Genomic DNA, 21,976 nt, shown 5'->3' with positions numbered 1-21,976 from the left:
AAACATTTTAGTCAATACAAAAATGGACATTCTATTGACCATTATATTGCAAATGATCTAAGTATCATTATTGATCATTTGATATCACACCATGTGACCGATATCCAAGAACCTCTACATCTGGAAATCTCTACATTTAATTATGGTGAAGACATCACAGACGACGCTTTGACATGGATAAGACGGTACTTCTATGATGTTGGAGTAACGAAAATTGAAGATATCATCAAAAGCAACATCAAGAAAGCATCACCGGATTCAGTTGTCTATTCATCACTAACAAAGGCGATTTCGGATATGGGGACACTGGGTGAATTTAATTCGTTTTATACCATACCTACTGAAGCTGATAACATAGCAGCCGATGATATAATCAATGACTTATTTAATAAACTTAATTAATTATTTAAACTTTCTTATTTAATCTTATAAACAATGTTTTTATTATATAAAACAAACTTTATAGTCAACCAATTATTGCAACCAAATACTATAATAATCAATATACTTACATAATCTGAATATTGTATACACAATTTAACCCTTTTATAATTATATAATATACACTTATTATCCAATAATTTTAGTCCTAGTATACTATTTACTATATATAAATATCACAATTAATGAGACTATTCTGATATAATTTATATTATTATATAACCGTAACTATGAATCTATTATTATATAATCTATTAATATATTTTGTGACTTACATTACATTACATGCAAAACTAAAATAACCAATTTTTTATATAAATAACTATATTTATATAAATATTTCCCAATATAAACACCTAATATTGTAATCTAATATTATATCTTAATCAAATTATATTCTAACCAATATTTAACCATTATATTTAATATAACATTTATCTTACATTTATGTCAATTTATTATATATCCTATTTAATAATTGATGTTTTTAATATTTAATTGTAATCTTAATCTTTATATGCGGACAGATATCATGAGATTCGAGTCGAATCTACAGGGAGAAGAGAGTGATGTCAATATAAATATTTAAATTATATAATACCTAATAATATATATATATATAATACAATAGATATCCTGTAAAAAAATTTTTATTCACCCTAAATTAATACATAAATATACTACATATAACATTTATATACAACCAAAAATCCAAAATCTCTACCCTTACCATAGCATAAATAGTACTAATTTTTTCCCGTTTAGAGCGAGATTTTCACTGTTAAGACATCAATCATTATATAACATAGTATAAACACTATTATATTGCAACAGTTTTCGCACCAACACATCAGAAAAATATTCCTTACCTCCCTTTAAAATTTATATTGATGCGACCGTTACTATAAAACCCCAAGTATTCTCAATGATTTTATCATTGAGATACTGGTAGTCATTGGCATAAGACTAGTACTGCTAAGAGCCGTTAGCAGATCAGTTCTCTCCCCCTCTGGTTCGACCCCTTCTCATTGATGGTCCGTATACTTGGATGTATACCACTTTGATGTCTTTTCAATAAAAACCTTTTGGATTTAATGTAAGTTTTTACCATTTATTGTCTCCTACTTTTTCTAAGCGACCTAAATCCGTGGGTTCCCGCGTCGGGAGCTCCAGTATCGAAAAGGTCCCTTCTTGTCTACAGTCTTAAGGTAAGATGACTGGCCGTCGGGTCCGCCGTGTCGGGGGATCTGGTCGGTTATGTTGTCAAGCCTTCCCGCGTAAATAGCTAATGGACGGAGCCGCCGTGTCGGGGGTTCCGGTCCAGTTATGTAACCTTACCATACCTACCCTAACCTACCTTATGATGGTAGACCGTCGGATCCGCCGTGTCGGGGGATTCGTACGGTCATGCCGTCATTCCTTTACCGTTGATAGTGTGCTAACGGATCTGTCGTGTCGAGAGATCTGTACGGCTACGCTGTCCTCCTCCCTTACCTCCTTTGACCTATACTTAGTTATTGTTGGTGTAGACTACTATATGTGTCATATAGGAGTCTCCGACATCCCCGAGATTGTACCAGGCCGCCGAAGGCTCTGCCCGATTTTTCGGCAATAGTCCTATGTCTTAGTGAAACAGTTGTAGTTTTGTCGGTTCTCAGTGTTATTTAACACTAATAGTCTGACCTTAAAATACAATTTACTAGGTGATCCAATAGTTGCTGTCTTCGTGACAATAGCACTAGTTTGGTTGATTGTTGTAATTATCGGCTGTTTGAGTGAATGTGTGTGTGAATGCATAGCAGTGGATTTCTCGAGTACATATGTGCTTTCGCTAACCTAGTATGGAAATGCATAGTTACTATTCGATATCGACTGACTAGGCAGGCCAGTGGTCCCAAGAGGGTTCCGGTCTCCCGATCGCGTGATTGTGTGTTAATAGCCGATAACGGACACTGAGTTTAAGACCGTTAACATACGCTCCTCAATAGTGATCCGAGTGTATAGTTAAGGTTTGCCTTAACTTTATGAGTCTATAGTCACCTTCGGGATTGACTGACCCGGTATAAATAAATATTTAGACACCTAATAGTTTATTGTTGTTACATATGCACTGTTCTTACAATATCACGGCCAAAAACCTATAGGTGATGTCAATTGACCCCAGAGACAACATAGTTATGTCTGACCAGATTTAACTGAATACCGTATGTGAGATAATAGAAATGTTACGATAATTATGTAATACTGTCGGCAATCTGTCGGTCATGTATTGTCTTTATCGTACTTGAGTGTATGATGTGTTTCTATAGATTTATGTTAATTTATGTGATCGGTGACTCTCCGGCGATGCATTCGTTGACCGATGCGGCGGCGGTTGTGTACGCGACACCGCTTGCTGTAGTTAATGAGCGCCTTGTCATTGCCGCCACCACACATACAATTTTGTCTAATATAGTCCTTGTCTATGTATGTTAGTTGAGTGTAATTTTGTTGTCTATTGTTATGATATACAGTACAGATTAGTAGTCCAGTGATAGTCACCGTAACACAGGTTTCGGGTGATATCACATTTCACCGACGAGTGTCGGGTAGGGTTTAACTAGTGTTTAAACGCCTTTATTTAGTGCCGGGTAGGCACGGCTGGAGAGACATAGATGGGTTAGATTCCCCCAGAGATTGCTTGTGACGATCCCATGGTTATGTCATCAGAGTCAGAGGACTCTGATTTATAGTTTGGCCACAGGGTTGGTCAACGGGTATAGCATTACTTATCCTATAGTGGGTATTTGAATAGACTATACGCCGGTTTTACCGACGGTAGTACCGAGTGATGGTACTGACCATTAGACTCAGTCTTACTAGTAGATTGGGTATTGAGTTGCATGTTTTGGTTAGAGGGAGGCTTTGAGGCTTCTCTCGTTGGCAATTATTGGTAGGGCCCGACCAGTTAGTCAATCGTTATGTTTTAGTTACCAGTTTATAATTGCGACAAGACATTTGTTGTCATTGAGTAATGTCGGTTTTTGTTTGTTTTAGCGCAAGTGTTGCGGCTAGCCAGCCATTGTATGGATGCTGATAACACTGTATCGTCCTGTCTTCAGTATACTATAGTTGTGTCACGTGTAGTGAGTGACCAAACTAGTAAAATAGTTTTTACTGGTCTCAGAGCTTCTGACCAGACCCGAGTGGTACAGACTTCGAGTCTTAACTCTCAAAATAATGAGTCTGTCTTAACATTGAATAGTGTTTCGTTTGATAGTAAAGGTCAAATTGAATTAAATAATCCCAGGACCAGAGATAATACCTTTTATATAATTGGTCCGCAAAGTAGTAATGTCTTAATTTACGATCAATCAGACATAGATTGTATTAATAATTGTGTAGTAAAAGCTAATATTGTGCCCAATGTACAATTAAGACAACCTAAACCACTACAGGAGTACTGTGCCAATAGTGGCGGCCATTCCAGTGGTTTACGTGAAATCATTGCATGGAAAGTGAAGCGAGTAACTCACCCCAAAAATTCTCATGAAACATCTAAATAATCAACACTTTCCAGATATAAATGGCAATGCTATTAAAATAATATTGAAACGGTATAGAAATAGGATATATTATAGTTATAACAGTAATGATAAAATCTACTCATTACAATATATATACTGTATTTACATTAAATACATTAAAAAATATATTATATTTTAATATCAGTTATATATTAATTATACTTTTTGATTGTTAAACTTGTTTGCATTCTTGAAGAAATCTAGACATCAAAAAAAATAAATAAAACATTTTCATAATTTTGTTAATTTGTTTGTTTTTATAGCTATAAATATTTGATATTATAGCTAACATACAAACCTAAAACATCAATAGATAGTGTAGCACATGACCTACTATTGTTAGGATTCCTACTGTGATGAATGCCGGCTAACCGTCCCATTTCATCGATCAATGGTCCACCAGAATAGCCAGCAATTGTAGCACTGGAATGGTGTATAAAAGAGCTGACACTATACGAAAACATTGTCTCATTAATCGGCCGCCGACCGCAACAAACATAGCCTAAAGTCATACTCTGTAAACGGTATGGTTTGGGATATCCAATACAGATAAGTTGTTCGCCAAAATCGGCCGGTTTCTGGTCAGTCAATACAAACTGATCGGTCAGTTCGTTGTCGTTGTCATTACTGCCAGTAAACTCTAGACTAACGAGTGCTAAATCACGATACGGTTCACAGTATAGTACCCGTCCTTTACGATAACGACTAATGATTTTATTATCACTAGTTTTTATCAAATAATGGCAATCCAATTGTCGAATATCGTTAGCTATATGAACATTGGTAACCGATAGACCGTATTGTTTGTTAATTATACACCCGCTTCCGGTACCACCACCGCCACCAATATAACCCGGGTTTACTAATCTAATAATATTTATTTGATTATTACGTATAATATCCGGTATACTATCCGATGGTATCATATAAGCGCATCTCATAATCAGTTGACTACTAATACTTCTATTGATAATTGATTTGCAGTCAATAGTACTGATAGTATTTACAAATGACTGCGATTGTCGACTACTGGGCTTATGTTTTATCATCCGATGATTAGACCACCACTTATTAATGGCAAACCAATTGATGGCCAGTAGTTGTTGTTGTCGTATATGTATAAAAATTGATGACATCATTGAAACTATTAAAACAAATTGATTACTAATATTTTGTATAACTGTTTTACTATTCAAATATTATTTTATATTTATTTTAATTAGTATCATAAATAGTATAATAAATTATGATTCATAATATCGCATGTAAAACAATTAAAATTTATTATTAAAATATTTTGCCATAACTTACAAAAATCAATTAATGTATTATTTTTCAAATTACGATAGTTTTTAGTAACAAATTTTGAATAAATTTATTTAATTAAAATCAGAAAAACAAACAAATGTTTAGCTAATTATCAAATAACTGTATTATTGTTTAAATATGTTATTTTTTATTTTTACACTAAATTAAAATTTATGTAAAAATTTATTTGTTATTTATGTTTTAATATTTATTTCATTGAAATTGAATTAAACAAAACATACATAATTGACTTAATTATTTATTGCAAATACATGTATTTATATTAAATAATTGAGAAAAATAAAGTGTATATAATAATAACAAAATAGCTTTTACTAAATTAAATTTAATTTTTTTGTTGTTCATATATTTGTATTTATTTGAATAAAAAGTAATTTAATAACAAATTAAGTTTAAAGAAATAAATAATATTTTAATAATTTATATTTTTGATAAGTTAATAGTTGATCTGCTGATTGACTTTTTAGTATTGGATAAAAACATTTTGATAATTAGTACACACATTATAATAATGACAATCAATATGACTATTCCGATGACAATCAATATATAAAAAACAATCCGATTATAATTTGTGGGCCATATGTTTGAACAATGGGTGGCATATGGTGTTAGACTGTCTATGGATTTACACTTAAGAAAAATATTTGAAGGAAAAACATATTTAAAATAATTAATTATATAATAATTAAATCATTACTTTTGACGACAGACTCTGATTGAATGGTATACTACAATAGTATGGCTCGGAGTCGACATTGAAAAACAATATATGACCCGATTTTTTGCTGTTAACATCGGCGATACCGTAGTCGACAATACTGTCGACCAGTGGCCAGAGATTGTCGGGTATATCATCAATAAATTTTGGATACAAACACTTCTGTTGTTTGCATTCATCGAAACTCATTGTCCGATTCTCCCAAATATAGACAAACATGACATTACTTTTGCGATATTTGTTAACTGATATAATATAGGATGTCATTAGTCCGGGAACGGGACTAAATAGGATAACATCAGTGATATTGTATTGTAAATTAATTAGATATTGTTGAGGACTTGTACGCTGATCGATACATCTGGTTTGGACAGTTGTGTTTTTGATGGCCTTATTTTTTTGAATAATAACCATTAATTAATATATTATTAAGTGATATATTTTAATAGTATTACACTAAGACTCAGACAAACATACAATACTTACAGTTAAACTTTCATTAGTATAGTATACATCACATACTGTACTCATATATATGTAACCATTAGGGTCTATGATTGCCATTTTGACGGCAAATTTGATAATATTTTCAGTCATAACATTTGTTACACTATTAATGTCCAGTAATGTCACTACAGGTTCATTACTGCTGTTTGTTGGGAACGATACCTTAAATTCAAATTGATTGCCATTTTTATACATAAGATATAAATCCTTGTAATGATTAGCCGATTGCTTCTCTAAAATCCACATACGGTATACTCGGATGCCATCAAACTGTCCATTCGGTGCTAATATATTGCATACCGATTGTTGATAACAACGGATGAACACAATAATGGCAACCAATTGTAATCTTATAGACATATTTTGCTATATTTTTGTAGATATTGTAATCCAATTGTTTTTAATTATGATTTGAGTTAAATAAATATCGTTATATAATATAATAATAGTTATTATAAACAGAAAAAAGTAATATAAAAGTAATGTTCAAAACAAAAAGTATTCATTCATTTATTTGAATTTAAAAATATAATTTGCATTAATAACAATCATTTATTAACAATATTATTGTTTTTATATAACATTTATTTTTTAATTATTGAATTTTTGTTTATAATATTAATTTCTAAATAATTATTAGAATAATACAAATTGTGCCAACTTTTGCCCAAAATTGAAAAATGCTAAACAATTATTTAATAATTATAAAAATCTATGATTTAAATTTTAACACATAAAATATTTGAAAAAATATTAAATTATCTCATAAAAATTACTATAGTATAATACAAAACAAAAAAAATAGATAAATAAGTATGATTTATGTAAAATTAATTATAATTAAACTAATAAAAATCAAATTGAAACAACAAAAAAATAATAAAACTATAATCTATTTTTAAAAAAATACATTTGATTAATAAGTAATGTTAATTAATTAATTTAAAACAAATATTTAATAAAATATATATTATAAATATAGTAGTAAATAAAATTGTATAATTAAAACAAATCAAATTAATGAGTATTTACACAAACAAAACAAAAAATAAATTGAAAATAAAATATAAACTAGAATTTAGTTATTATAAAAAATAAATATTAAAAATACAAATAAATATAGAAAATAATAGTTTGTTTTTTTTTAAAAAAAAACTAATTTCAACTAAAACACAAGTTTTTTAATGGCATTTCATTTTGATAGTCAACCCATCAAATAGTGTCCGCAATATTTAGGCCTACTTTGACCTCTCGATCTCCTGTTATTGTTTTAATTGGCTGTCTGTCTCTAGAGATGTCTGTATGGTCTGTATGGAGCTATCAGTCAGCTCTGAGATAGGCTTCAATGTCTTAGCCTATAATACAAACAATTTTGTTTTGTTTTACAGATAAATGATAATAGATTTTATCAAATAAATTATTAAAAGAAATTATTTTCTCTACATTTTTGACATCTTTTGATTTTTCTGCGAAACAAATTATTAGACAAATGACGATAACTATGACGACAATAGTTATGACAATCGCTGCCATAATGTAAGGTATAAAACCATTTTTGTTGGTCGAGTCAGTTGTCGGGCTTAGGGTTGAATGGGTTTGCGTTGTTTGGATCAAAATGTTTTGACAGTTAATGGCATACGGTTTGAGACTGTCTTTGGATTTGCACTGAAAATAATACGATTATTGAAGAAAACCAACAAAAAAAACAAATAATTATGAAATACAAAAACTAATAATAAAAACAGTTATTACTTTCGGTGACAACATTTGGTCGAATGGTGTCCAACAATAGTATGGTTTTCCGTCGATCCTAAAGAATAATATATGACCGGAACTGTTGGTACTGTAATCGGCGATACCATAGTCGACAATACTGTCGACCAGTGGCCAGAGATTGTCGGGTATATCATCAATGAATTTTGGATACAAACACTTAAATTCTTTGCATTCATCGAAACTAAATGTCTTATTATCCAAAATATAGACAAACATGACATCACTTTTGCGATATTTGTTAACTGATATAATATAGTTTGTCGTTAGTCCGGGAACGGGACTAAATAGGATAACATCAGTGATATTGTATTGTAGATCAATTAGAAATTGTTCATTACTTGTATACTGATCGATACATCTGGTTTGGACAGTTGTGTTTTCGATGGCCTTATTTTTTTTTTTTTTTGAATAACTAATTCATTAATTAATATATTACACACAAACACATACAAACATTCATTACTTACATCACTTAAACTTGCATTAGTATAGTATACATCACAAACCATACTTTCATATATTTGGTCATTGATTGTATATTTGATGGCAAATTTGATAATATTTTCATTTATAACATTTGTAACATTACTACTGTCCAGTAATGTTACCACTGGTTCACGACTACTGTTTGTTGGAAACGATACCTGAAATTCAAATTGATTGCCATTTTTATACATCAGATATAAATCCTGGTAATGATTAGTCGATCCTTCCTCTATAATCCACATACGGTATACTCGTATGCCATCAAACTGTCCATTCGGTGCCAATATATCGCACACCGATTGTTGACATTGAGACCAATGGATGGACACAATTACGGCAAACAATATGATACATGTGTTATACATTTTTTTTTATAGATATAGAAATGTCTCACAAAAATAAAACAAACAAATAGTATAACATTTTAAAAAATCTCTTTTGATTTGAAAACTATTGATATAATCGAAACAATAAGTAATCATAAATTATTTACTGTTTGAATCTACAGTTTTTTTTTAAATCTCACGTAAATAAAACTATTAAAAATATAAATTAAATTATTATTTTATAAAATATTTTGAATGAAATATATATATATTAGTAGTAAATAAAATTTTATAATTAAAACAAAACAAAATTAATAATTATTTAGACACAAACAAAACAAAAATAAATTGAAAAAATATAAACTAGAATTTAGTTATTAAAAAAAAACATTAAAAATACAAATAAATAGATAGAAAATATATATTTAATAAAATATTTATTATAAATAGTAGTAAATAAAATTGTATAATTAAAACAAATCAAATTAATGAGTATTTACACAAACAAAACAAAAATAAATTGAAAAAAAATATAAACTAGAATTTAGTTATCAAAAAAAAACATTAAAAATACAAATAAATAGATAGAAAATAATAGTTTGTTTTTAAAAAAAAAACTAATTTCAACTAAAACGTAAAAGTTTTTGTTGGCATTTCATTTTGATAGTCAACCCCTCAAATAGTGTCCGCAATATTTATGCCTACTCTGACCCCTCGGTCTCCTGTTGTTGTTGTTTTGAGTCCAGCGATCGGATGGTCTTCACTGAGCTATCAGTGCTTTTATGTTTCAATGTCTTAGTCTTAGTCTATATAATACAAACAATTTTATTTTTATTTTTTTTGTTTTACAAATATAATAAATTTTATCAATAAAATTATTAAATGTAATTTTTTTCACTACATTTTTGTTATCATTTGGTTTTTTTGAATAACAAATTGTTAGACAAATGACGATAACTATGACGACGACGACAATAATTATGACAATCACTGCAACTATAATATAAGGTATAAAACTGTTTTTGTTGGTCGGGCTTAGGGTTGTTTGGGTCCAAATGTTTTGACAGTTAATGGCATATGATTTGAGACTGTCTTTGAATTTGCACTGAAAATAATACGATTATTGAAGAAAACCAAAAAAAAACAAATAATTATGAAATACAAAAACTAATAATAAAAACAGTTATTACTTTCTGAGACAAAGTTTGGTTCAATGGTGTCGAACAATAGTATAGTTTTCCGTCGATCGTAAAGAACAATATATGACCGGAACTGATGGTATCGTTATCGGCGATTCCATAGTCGACAATACTGTCGACCAGTGGCCAGAGATCGTCGGGTATATCGTCGATAAATTTTGGATACAAACACTTCATTTGTTTGCATTCATTGAAACTCATTGTCTTATTGTCCCAAATATAGACAAACATGACATCATTTTTGCGATGTTTGTTAACTGATATAATATAGGATGTCATTAGTCCGGGAACGGGACTAAATAGGATAACATCAGTGATATTGTATTGTAAATTAATTAGATATTGTTGAGGACTTGTACGCTGATCGATACATCTGGTTTGGACAGTTGTGTTTTTGATGGCCTTATTTTTTGAATAATAACCATTCAATTAATATATTACACAAACATATACAGTAGAATCATACATTACTTACAGTTAAACTTTCATTAGTATAGTATACATCACATACTGTACTAATATAAGTGCCTAAGATTGACATTTTGACGGAAAATTTGATAATATTTTCAGTCATAACATTTGTAACATTACTACTGTCCAGTAATGTTACCACTGGTTCACGACTACTGTTTGTTGGAAACGATACCTGAAATTCAATTTGATTACCATTTTTATACATCAGATATAAATCCTGGTAATCATTAGCCGATTGCTTCTCTATAATCCACATACGGTATACTCGGATGCCATCAAACTGTCCATTTGGTGCCAATATATTGCATACCGATTGGTGCGACCAACGTATGGACACAATAATGGCAACCAATAATTGTAACGTTATAGACATAGTAACAGTTATTTTCGCTATGTTTTGTAGACAATTATTATTTCAATTGTTTTGAGTTGAATTAAATTTCTTATATAATCGTTATTATAAACAGAAAAGTATATGTAATATAAAATATTTATTTAGTTATTTAAATTAATAATTTGCATTAATAACAATGATTTATTATGAATATTATTGTTTATAGGATTTTTTTTATTGAATTATTGAATATATAAATATTAATTTCTAATGTAAATGCTATTTATATTTTAAAAATACTTATAATTTTATAGGAAGTCTATAAAATAGTTGTTTATTTGTCAGTTTTCATTGTATTTATTATATATTATATATATTAAATACAAATTGTCGAAAACCAATTTTAATAACAATTTTTTTTTTTAAATAAAATTAATATAATTAGCAAATTTTAAATACCAAAATAAAATTCATAATAAAATTTTTTAATTATTATAATTATGTATTAAATATATATATACAAAATATTTCATTTCATTTTGTAAACAAATGTTTACTTTAATACTGATCGGTTGGTTGTCATCATATCTGATCCGATTTGGATATTTCTGACACTTTTAGAGACCAATTGCTGTCCGATTTGCCCACTTTTGCCCGAATTTCCGACGGAACTGAATCCTGATTTATCTATAGATTCCGGAAATAATAAATAAATAACAAAATTAAATGATTTTTATTTATTTTTTTTGATAAACATTTCATACATTTTTCTCATTTTTCTTTTTCGGCGACGATTTGTTGACTTTGTATGTCTTTTTACGATAGTATCGCCGATAAAACATATTGAATATCAAAACAATAAACACAATAATATCGATCGTTAGGATTATCGATATGACTATAAATAGGATATATATCCAGTTATAGTCAGTTGGAGTTTCAGCGGTAGTAATGGCAGTGGTAGTAGTGATGGCAGTGATGGAAGTGATGGCAGAGATGGTAGTCCTGTCGCCAGTGGTTCCGATTGTTGTCCACAAAGATGTTGTTGTTTTAGCAGTAGTTTGAGTGACCGTAATGTTGTTGGCGTCGGTAGTCGACACTGATGTCGTATTTGCTATAGTTGTTGAATCATTTGACCAAATGTTTGCACAGTTAGTGGCATACGGTATGAAATTGTCTACGGATTTGCACTGAAATATTTTATCAACAAAAAAATTAATACTTAAATAACAAACATTTAAATAAATAAAAATATTATTATAAAATATTTATAACATTTAGCGATAGATTTCTATGAGACGGTTCGTTACAGTAATAGGGTTTTGAGTCGATTGTGAAAAACAATATATAACCCAAATGTCGGTTTTGTTTGCCATAATTGACAATACCGTCGATGTGTTGCCAGATTTGGTCGGGTATGTCGTCGATAAACTCCGGACGCCAACAACCAAATTGTTGGTGACATTCATCGTAATCATAGACAATGATATTTCTATCGCTTTCATCTATATAGACAAACTTGATCCTGGATTTGTCATACCTGTCCACTACGATAACATAGCCGATGTCATTGTCAACAGTTTTCGGATTAATTATAAAACCGTTAACCGTATCGACAGTCGATATGTTCAATATTTTTACAAAACTAACGGATCGACTAAAACATATATACATTATATCTCCTTTGGTTTTGGTATCCTTTTTTTTTAAAAAAAAAATATAGATATTTAACAAATGTTTAATAATATACTACAATATATATACAATGAAAGCAAAAAATATCATATATTTATAGTAAATTTATAGTAAATATAGTGTACTTACAAATAAAAAACAACTTCCACTTATATTGAATGTATTGAAACCAAACATATTTAAAAGATTGGTTTTATTTTCTGGTTTAATAGTGTCAGATAATGTCACCATTGGTTCATCATTACTACTATTGTCCGGAAACGACACATCAAACAGTAATGTCGATCGGTTTTTATACATTGCATAGAAAGTTGTGTAATAATTAGACTTTTGATTAACAATCCATTGATGATAGACTCGGATGCCATCAAACTGTCCATTTGGTGCTAACATATCGCACACCGGCTGGTGTTCAGTGTTGTTATCTCGTAGACAATGCGACCAATGGATGGACACAATTAAAGCAAACAATTTCAATGAGATATACATTAAAAAACAAATACAATACTGTATTAATAATAAACAATTAATATCTGAGTTTTTGAATAGTTTCTAATAAGTTGTTTAATTACAATCAAATCTATTGCTAACTACAAAATAATCATAAAATTTAAATATAATTTTTTTTGTGTTTGTTTTTCAGTTTAAATCTACAAATCAAACTAAACAATGAATTTATTGCAATTATTTTATTTGTTATATATTTTGTTTAGATTATCGATAATCTCGTGTATTGTCTATGAATATTGTCATATAATGTAAATTAATTATAAAAACTCAAATTATCTCTCAATTGATATGTAATCTATAATTTATTTATTTATTATTATCATCTAATTTTAAATAATCTAATAGACTTTATATAATATAGTGTCTTAAAATATTAATTTTAAAAAATTTAATTAAACAGAAATAATTGTTTTATAAAAATAGTTTTGTTTTAATACTTGTGTGCAAAAAATATATTAATTTAATCAGAAATATATTTTTTTAATTTAGTTAAAACCAAGCAAAACTAAGCAAAAATTATATTATAAGATAAATAGGATAATAAATAAATACCTAAAAATAACTAATACATAGTATATAAAGTTTTATATATTAAATAAACATTTATATTATATATGATATATTATATTAGTTGATATACTGTAGTATTTTGTGATTATATAGTGATTTATCATCAAATTAGTTGATAATACTGTTGTTGTTATTATTGTATTGATTTTAATGATCAATCAATCACTTGATATGTTTGCTATGAAATACCCGATCTCTGTATAAACAAAACAAAAAATAATAATTAAAACAATTATTTCAATTGCATTTACTGACATAAAAATTACATACAGTTTTGTCGTCCGTTTTTTTTGGTAATATTTTCTTTGGCAATACATTCGTATGATATCAACGGTAACAACAATAAATACCAATTGATAACAAAATTTATATCGCAATAAATATATAGGTTTTTGTATGAAAAACTAGTGTTTTATCTGTAGTGGTCGTAGTGTCGGCACTGGTAGTCAACGATATTGTTGTTGTTGTTGTTGTTGTCCTAACATTTTGCCAAATGTTTGAACAGTTAGTGGCATACGGTTTGAGACTATCTATAGATTGGCACTTATTATATGTAAATGAAAAATATTTTTTTTTTTTAATAAAATAACTAATTTTTAAAAAATAATTTCATTACTGATTGTTTATTGCCAACCGGTTTAAAACAATAATAGGGTTTTGAGTTGACATTGAAAAACAATATGTAACCTATTTTGCCGATTTCATTGGCATTATAGTCGATAATACCGTCTAACAGTGGCCATAGTTGATCGGGTATGTCGTCGATAATTTCCGGCCGCTTACACGAGTCAAACTGGAAATTATTGCATTCATCGTAATCATAAACTATGATATTTTTAGACATTAGCTTTAACTGTATATACTTGACCAGCGATTTGTTATATCTGTCCACAACAATAGCATATTCATTGTAGTCATTGGTATTGAATATAAGACTATTAGCCGCGTCTATATCATGTTTGAACAGTGGTGTCTCATAATCATTGGACGGATGTCGATATTTACAGGACAGTTGGTTCTCATGGTTTTCGGTCTTTTAAAAAACCCACACAAGTATGACAACCAGTGGTGTGTATGTATGTGTAAGTTTGTGTGTGTGTGTGTGTACCGGTATGTATGTGTGTGTGTGAATGTATGTGTAAGATTGTATGTGTGTGTGTTTGTGTGTGTGTGTGTTTGTGTGTGTATATGTGTATGTGTATGTGTTTGTGTGTATATGTATTTCATAATATTAACATTTTGCAAATAAGTAAAATATTACTACTACTAATTAGCGATACCCTAAAACATTAACCAAAAACAAAATCAAAAATATTTATTAATTTAATATTAATGTTTATAAAAAAAATTAAGTGAACCAAAAAAAAATGTTAAGTAATTGGTGTAAATATTAATTAAATAATAATTAGTTTATTAAATTTAATTATCAAATTTTTTTTCAATATATAATACTTTTTTAAATAAGATTCAGCAAAAAAAAAATGTTTAAAATAATATATAATTAACAAAATTTGAATAAATTATATAATTATATAATTATTAAATAATATTCATAGCATAGCACAGGTTATGTCTACCCATTGTATTCATCTTATATGACATCATATATTAAGCATAACTTATTGATCCAATAAATTGTTGTGGATTTACAATAATATCCATCGGATGGTCAATCCTAAAGATATTCAATTTAATGTCATTCATACCCATTGTTTCAATTGTTTTGTGTAAATCATTTAAACATCTAACTCTTGTGCCATTGATTTCATTGATTATATCAAATTGCAAAAGTGTTTTACTAAATATTACAACAACAACAACAATATATAATATTTAATAGTTATAATTTGTTTGCTTAAAAAAATAACTAACAACTCATCCATAACATTGTCATCCATTGGTTTGTTGACGATATCCCAGACTAGTATACAACTATCATATGGTATCAAATCCATATCACGTATGAACCGTTTGCCCTGATTTTCGGCCATTTTTACGTATTGTCTATAATTATATATACGATACCAACAGATCTCTATCCCCAACACTAACTTACAGCTAAATTCACAGTTAGTTTTGATCATATGTTTTATATTGATATTATTATTTCGATAATCTGTCTGTATATCCTATATATTGTTATTAATCACACAAAAAAAAGCAAACAAACAAAAAATTTACTAAATTTTTTTAGTTTTAGTTTTAAATATTTTTAATTACCTGAAAATTTTCTGCTCGTTTTAAAAATTCTAGACAAGAGTATAGATTCAAATAAAATTAGTTATAAATTAGTAATTAAATACAAATTAAATATTCAATATATTTATGAAAAAAAATTCACATTAAAAAATCAATTAATTATTATTATTTATAACAACAATAAAAAAAACAGACAAACCATTCATTATGGTAACGGGTGTTGAATAGCAAACCCTATAAGTCTGATGTCCGCTACTATTAATGGCGACCAAACGTCCCGTTTCGTCGATCATCGGTCCGCCGGAAAAGCCGCTAACAATACCGCTGTTGTGTTGTATTTGCGGAACATTAGCCGCACACCAACGGGAATCTAATCCAAACGGCCGATTGACGCAACAAACAATGCCAACAGTTGTCGATGGTTTGCCATTGGGATGTCCTAACGATAGTATTTGTTCGCCAAAATCGACCGCCAGTTCCTGATTGCCATCGTCTGGTGCCATCAATTCAAACTGTCCGTACAGGTGTTGTCGATTATTCTTAAATCGTACGCCAATTACGGCCAAATCGTATTGCGGTTCGCAGTACAGCACCCGACCCCTGAAATTAGCCAATTTCTGTCCGTTTGGTTTGATTAACATTACATACAATTCTGTAATGTCTTCGCAAACGTGAACATTGGTAACCACTTTGTTTGTGTCGATCACACATCCAGTTCCCAATGATTTAAGGTTATAGCCTTGATTTACTAATACTACACTCATTGGCTGATATGTCTTAACTAACTGATCCAATGTTACTGTCGATATTGGTGTCGGTGTCGGCGGTATATTATCCGATGGTATCATAAAAGCGCATCTCATCATCAGTTGACTACTACTACCACTATTACCACTGATGATTGGTTTGCAGTCAATAGCACTGTTAGTATTTACAGTTAACGACATTTGCCAACAATTTCTTAATCTATTATTTAGTATCCGATGTTTAGACCACCACTTATTAATGGCAAACCAATTGATGGCCAGTAGTTGTTGGTGTTGTTGTCGTATATGAATAAAAATTGTTGACATCATTGAAACTAATTAAAACAAACACTATTGCTGTATAAAACTTTACAGATATTTAACTTTCAAATATTATTAATTTTTTTATATATATAAAATTATATATATATAATTATCACAAGCAAAACAATTAGAAATAATTTAATGTATTTTTTAATAAAATATATAATTGTATTATTAATCTTAGTTTTAAATGTATTTTTTTTGTTTTGTTATGAACTTATTATTATATAATACATGTATATTTAGTTATAAATTTATATAATTACTGTATAATAGCACGTGATATATAATTAAAAATTGATTGAAACAATAGCGCGTGTATATAATATACACACACACACAGACACATACACACACACACACACACACACACACACACACACACACACACACACACACACACAAATATAGATTTTAATACAAAAATTTAAACTAAACTTTTTATTTCATTGCTAACAGTTTTTTTTTGGCTAACATTTATTTTTATTTTACAATTTAATAGTCTATATATCATTAGAGACTATCAGTTATTTATTAATAATTTTTGTTGTTGTTATTATTATTGAAACTGAAAAAAATGATTTTCTTATATATTATTCTGCATTTATCGATATACTGGTGCTGTTATCGCTGTCAACAAAAAACCAATCCGTGCGATATACTGGCACCCAATGGCCAGTTCACTGGTATCAGTGTCAACCATCAATGGGCACTGGAGACAGTCTATGCCGATGAATACTATGACATCTATACTATGTATTCAAACGGTCGGAAAGTTTATTTTAACATAACATTTGTGACCGATAACAATGAACCGATTGTCCAGTTATGGATGAATAAGACGGATATGTATCCTAATTGGATAGTCAAATGGTTTAGTCCTAAAGATATCGATTTCAAAGAAAAGTTGTATAACTCGTATAATTGTATTACTAAATACACTGTAAGTGTATAACATAACTGATATATATATGTCTTTCTCTCTCTTTCTCTCTCTTTCTCTCTCTTTCTCTCTCTTTCTCTCTCTTTCTCTCTCTTTCTCTCTCTTTCTCTCTCTTTCTCTCTCTCTCTTTCTCTCTCTTTCTCTCTCTTTCTCTCTCTTCTCTCTCTTCTCTCTCTTTCTCTCTCTTTCTCTCTCTTTCTCTAACTCTCTCTCTCTCTCTTTCGCTAACTCTCTCTCTCTCTAACTCTCTCTCTCTCTCTTTCGCTAACTCTCTCTCTCTCTCTTTCGCTAACTCTCTCTCTCTCTCTCAGGACAATAAAAATAAGACCATCCAATCAAAATGTATTGATGTCAACATAACTGGGACAACACATAACCAACAATATCCAGTTCAGGACGTCCTGATATTTAGTCCGGAACCGACATCTGGCAGTACTTATGTCTATTTGGTTAACAGAACCGATAAAACCGATATCCGCTACTACTATGTAATCGCTGACCATATGTATGACACCGCTGAACACTGTAAGGACATAGGCTGTAAACAACCGGATTTTATTAGCGGAATTGATCCGGAATTGTGGTCAGTCATCGACGGTATTGTTGACTATAATTATGGTCAACGACGCAGTGGTTATATATTGTTTTTCAATATCAACTCTAAACCGTACTATTGTTGGACACGGTTTGGTAAACCAATGTCTAAAAAGGTATTTCCAAAAAAAAATCTATACTTTTTTTATAATATATTGTATTGTTTTTCGAAAAAAATAACTTTTTGTATTTCACTTAATAAATCAATGAATATATTAGTGTAAAACCCAAATGAAAAAGTATGGCATTGAATGTCAAAACATTTGGTCTAAGCCTACAACACCATCAACTATGACCAGTGGACAGTCGTCTATTGTGTCAGTTGATATTGAGACAACTATTACTACTACTACAGGACAATCAACAACATATATGACAGACACTGATGAACCAAACGTTGCCTGGATTTACATATTGATTGCCATCATTGTATTGCTTATCCTATTCAGCACCGTTATAGCCACCATATCATGTCTGAATGTTAAAAATAAGGCTAACTTGAAAACACCCGATAAAAATGTCCGATTAATTATAATTTTATTTAAATTTTTTTTAAAAAAATTATTTAATTATGTTTGTTGTCTGAATAGGAAAGGGAAGGTCTGGCACCAGAACTTCGGGCCAAAGTCGGCAAAATGGATACCGATTGGGAACTACCTGTTAGTCCAATATCTACCGTTTCAGCCAAACAACAACAAGACTCTAATGCTATTGTCGTCGATAGCAATACTAATAGTCAATCGGACAGTCAGTCGTCAACTATTATGGGTACAGATGTTGTTAACAATAATAATAATAATAATCCAAAAAATACTGCTAAACAACAAAAATTATTAATTCATATAAAATAGTTTATTATTAAATATTTAGTTATTATAAATATTTTTAATTGTTTTTTAATTGTATTATTTTGTTTGTACTATTTTTTTTTAATTATCGAGAGAATATTGTAATTTTTTTTATTAGTCAATAAATTTTATTACTATTATTATTTTTGGCAATTTTTTGTTTGTTTGTTTATAAATAAATCAAAAAGTGTCATAATTTTAACACAAATATAAATTTATATATATATATATATATAGTATTTATTAAATTATTTTAACTTTAATGTACTTTAATGATATGGACTAAATTAATATAAAAAAAACTATAATATCTATAAAATATACTATAAAACTAATGTTTATTATTATAATATATTTTTTTTATTATAGAAAATATACAGTATATAAACAGTATATTAGTTGTAAATAATAAATAGTTATAACAAAATGCTAATAAAGTTAATAAATTACTTAATAATATTAAATTTTAAATTTATTTAATTACAATAAAATAATTAATTAATATCTGCTTTTAAAAACTATATGCACGTGCAATCATGCACGTACTATTAATTATAACTTTAAATAAATTTAAATATATATATATATTTATTATAATGACCGTTACTTATATTAACTGATATAAACATTTAAAATATATTTGATTGCAATTAGTTTGTTGAGACCTAATTAAAAAAAAACAATTACCTATAACTTGAAAACTATGAAACTAATAATTGTTTTAACATTTTTATTGATGATTATATCGATATTACTGTCGATAAACCAATTGTCCTCATCATCATCAGCTGATAGTGACTTATGTAAGGCATTGGCACCCAATGGCAAATATCAACCTATCGGTGCCTATCGTCGATGGTTTCAGACCTGGCATATGGATATACAATACAATGACAGCTATTGGATGTGGAACCGGGAAAAGGAATGGCAGTTTAGGCTGAACTTTGATAACACTAACCGGCCGATTGATATTGAATTGGTTGCTAACAGTGTAGTCAATAGTGTCAGCACAAGTATTGTCAATCGGTTTACAACCAAACGGATAATTTGGGGATCGGGACAAACATTTTTTGAGTCATACTATTGTATGGTTTACTATAAGGTATAATAAATCTATGTTTGCTGTGCTCATAGTATACAAATTGCATACAGTACTTGATTATTAACCCCCCCCCTCCTCCTATCCCTCCCATATTATCTTTGTTGTTATACTTATCAGGACAAACAAAACAAGACAGTTGTTACCCATTGTCTAAGCCCACCCTCCAAACAGACCATAATAGACGCCCAATTCCCGGCCGATTCACTAATATTTAGTCCATTTCCCGGTTACCACACCCGCTATACGATAATTGTCAATAGAAAAGACGTCGTCAACGATACTAACAGTAAGTATTACTATATTGACAGCAACGACGGTCGGGTAGTCGTCTACGATCAATGCGGATCACAGGGATGTCGATTGCCGGTAGTATTTCAAACACTCAGTGTAGGCATGTTTAGGTTAGTCACCGCTATTGTCGACTTTGATTACGGTCTCAAACGTCAGGGTTATGTAATATTTTTTACCAAAAAATCTAAGCCTTATTACTGTTTTGCCACTTTGACTGAACTGTCCCGAGAGGTATGTCTAATACCTGATATGTGTCTACTGATTGTATATAATACTAATGTTATGATAAAATAAAAAATAAACAATACTTTTAAGGTAATCATTACATTATGTATTTTAATGATATTCTGTAGTGTAAATGGTCTACTGATATAAAAAAGTTAGCCCCTGAATGTACAAACATATGGCCATCCAATGCCATCACCACCACCACTACTACTACTACTGTCTCCAATACTACCACTGCTAGCACTATCAGCACATCCCTATCGACACCAACATCTACTACTAGTAGTAGTACAACAATTATTAATAGTATCATCACATCAATCAATACAACAACTAGTGATACAACCAATGGTATAACCAATAGTACAATCAATGATATAACTAGTAGTGAAAGACCAACCAGTAATACATTCAGTACTGAATCAGCTACTAATTGGACGACTAGTAGTGATACATCCGATGATACATCAATTGTTAGGTCAAACGGCACATCCATTAGTACATCCAGTGATACAACAATAACAACAACACTAGTAGTCGACAACAACAACAACAATACCCGTTCACCCGATACTGAATCAGGTGCTAACAGATCGTCATATTTATTGTTTTATATCATCACAATTGTCAGCATTATTGTTGTGATTATATTGATTGCAATTATCTATATAATGTATAAAGTTTATGAATCGCCAAAACCTAGCGATGACAACAAATTGGACAAAACTGTATGAATATAACTAATAAGTTGTTTGTAATATATATTT

General features: G+C 29.5%; 1 protein-coding gene across 1 annotated transcript; it reads right to left on the bottom strand.

The window, feature by feature from the left end:
* Positions 1 to 15,517: 15,517 nt before the first annotated feature.
* On the bottom strand, positions 15,518 to 17,232 carry LOC128956544 (uncharacterized). Its single transcript, XM_054302266.1, has 4 exons — positions 16,333 to 17,232; positions 16,155 to 16,183; positions 15,807 to 16,063; positions 15,518 to 15,732 (listed from the first exon to the last, which is right to left on the bottom strand). Exons 1-4 carry the CDS (start codon positions 17,207 to 17,209, stop codon positions 15,543 to 15,545), a joined length of 1,353 nt encoding a protein of 450 aa, XP_054158241.1. The 5' UTR covers positions 17,210 to 17,232; the 3' UTR covers positions 15,518 to 15,542.
* Between the last annotated feature and the right edge of the window lie 4,744 nt (positions 17,233 to 21,976).

Source organism: Oppia nitens, unplaced genomic scaffold (genome assembly GCF_028296485.1).
Source record: "Oppia nitens isolate AA-2021 unplaced genomic scaffold, nextdenovo-longstitch-racon4-pilon3 scaffold30_pilon_pilon_pilon, whole genome shotgun sequence".
NCBI classification, from domain to species: Eukaryota; Metazoa; Arthropoda; class Arachnida; order Sarcoptiformes; family Oppiidae; genus Oppia; species Oppia nitens.
The sequence above is the reverse complement of the archived record's forward strand: the minus strand, read 5'-3'. Positions and strand labels throughout refer to the sequence as shown.

Coding starts and splice junctions, on each gene's coding strand:
- LOC128956544 (XM_054302266.1), bottom strand. CDS start 17,209: ATGATGTCAACAATTTTTATTCATATACGACAACAACACCAACAACTA. Junction 16,184..16,332: donor ACCCGTTACCATAATGAATG/GTTTGTCTGTTT, acceptor ACTCTTGTCTAG/AATTTTTAAAACGAGCAGAA. Junction 16,064..16,154: donor AACGAGCAGAAAATTTTCAG/GTAATTAAAAAT, acceptor AACAATATATAG/GATATACAGACAGATTATCG.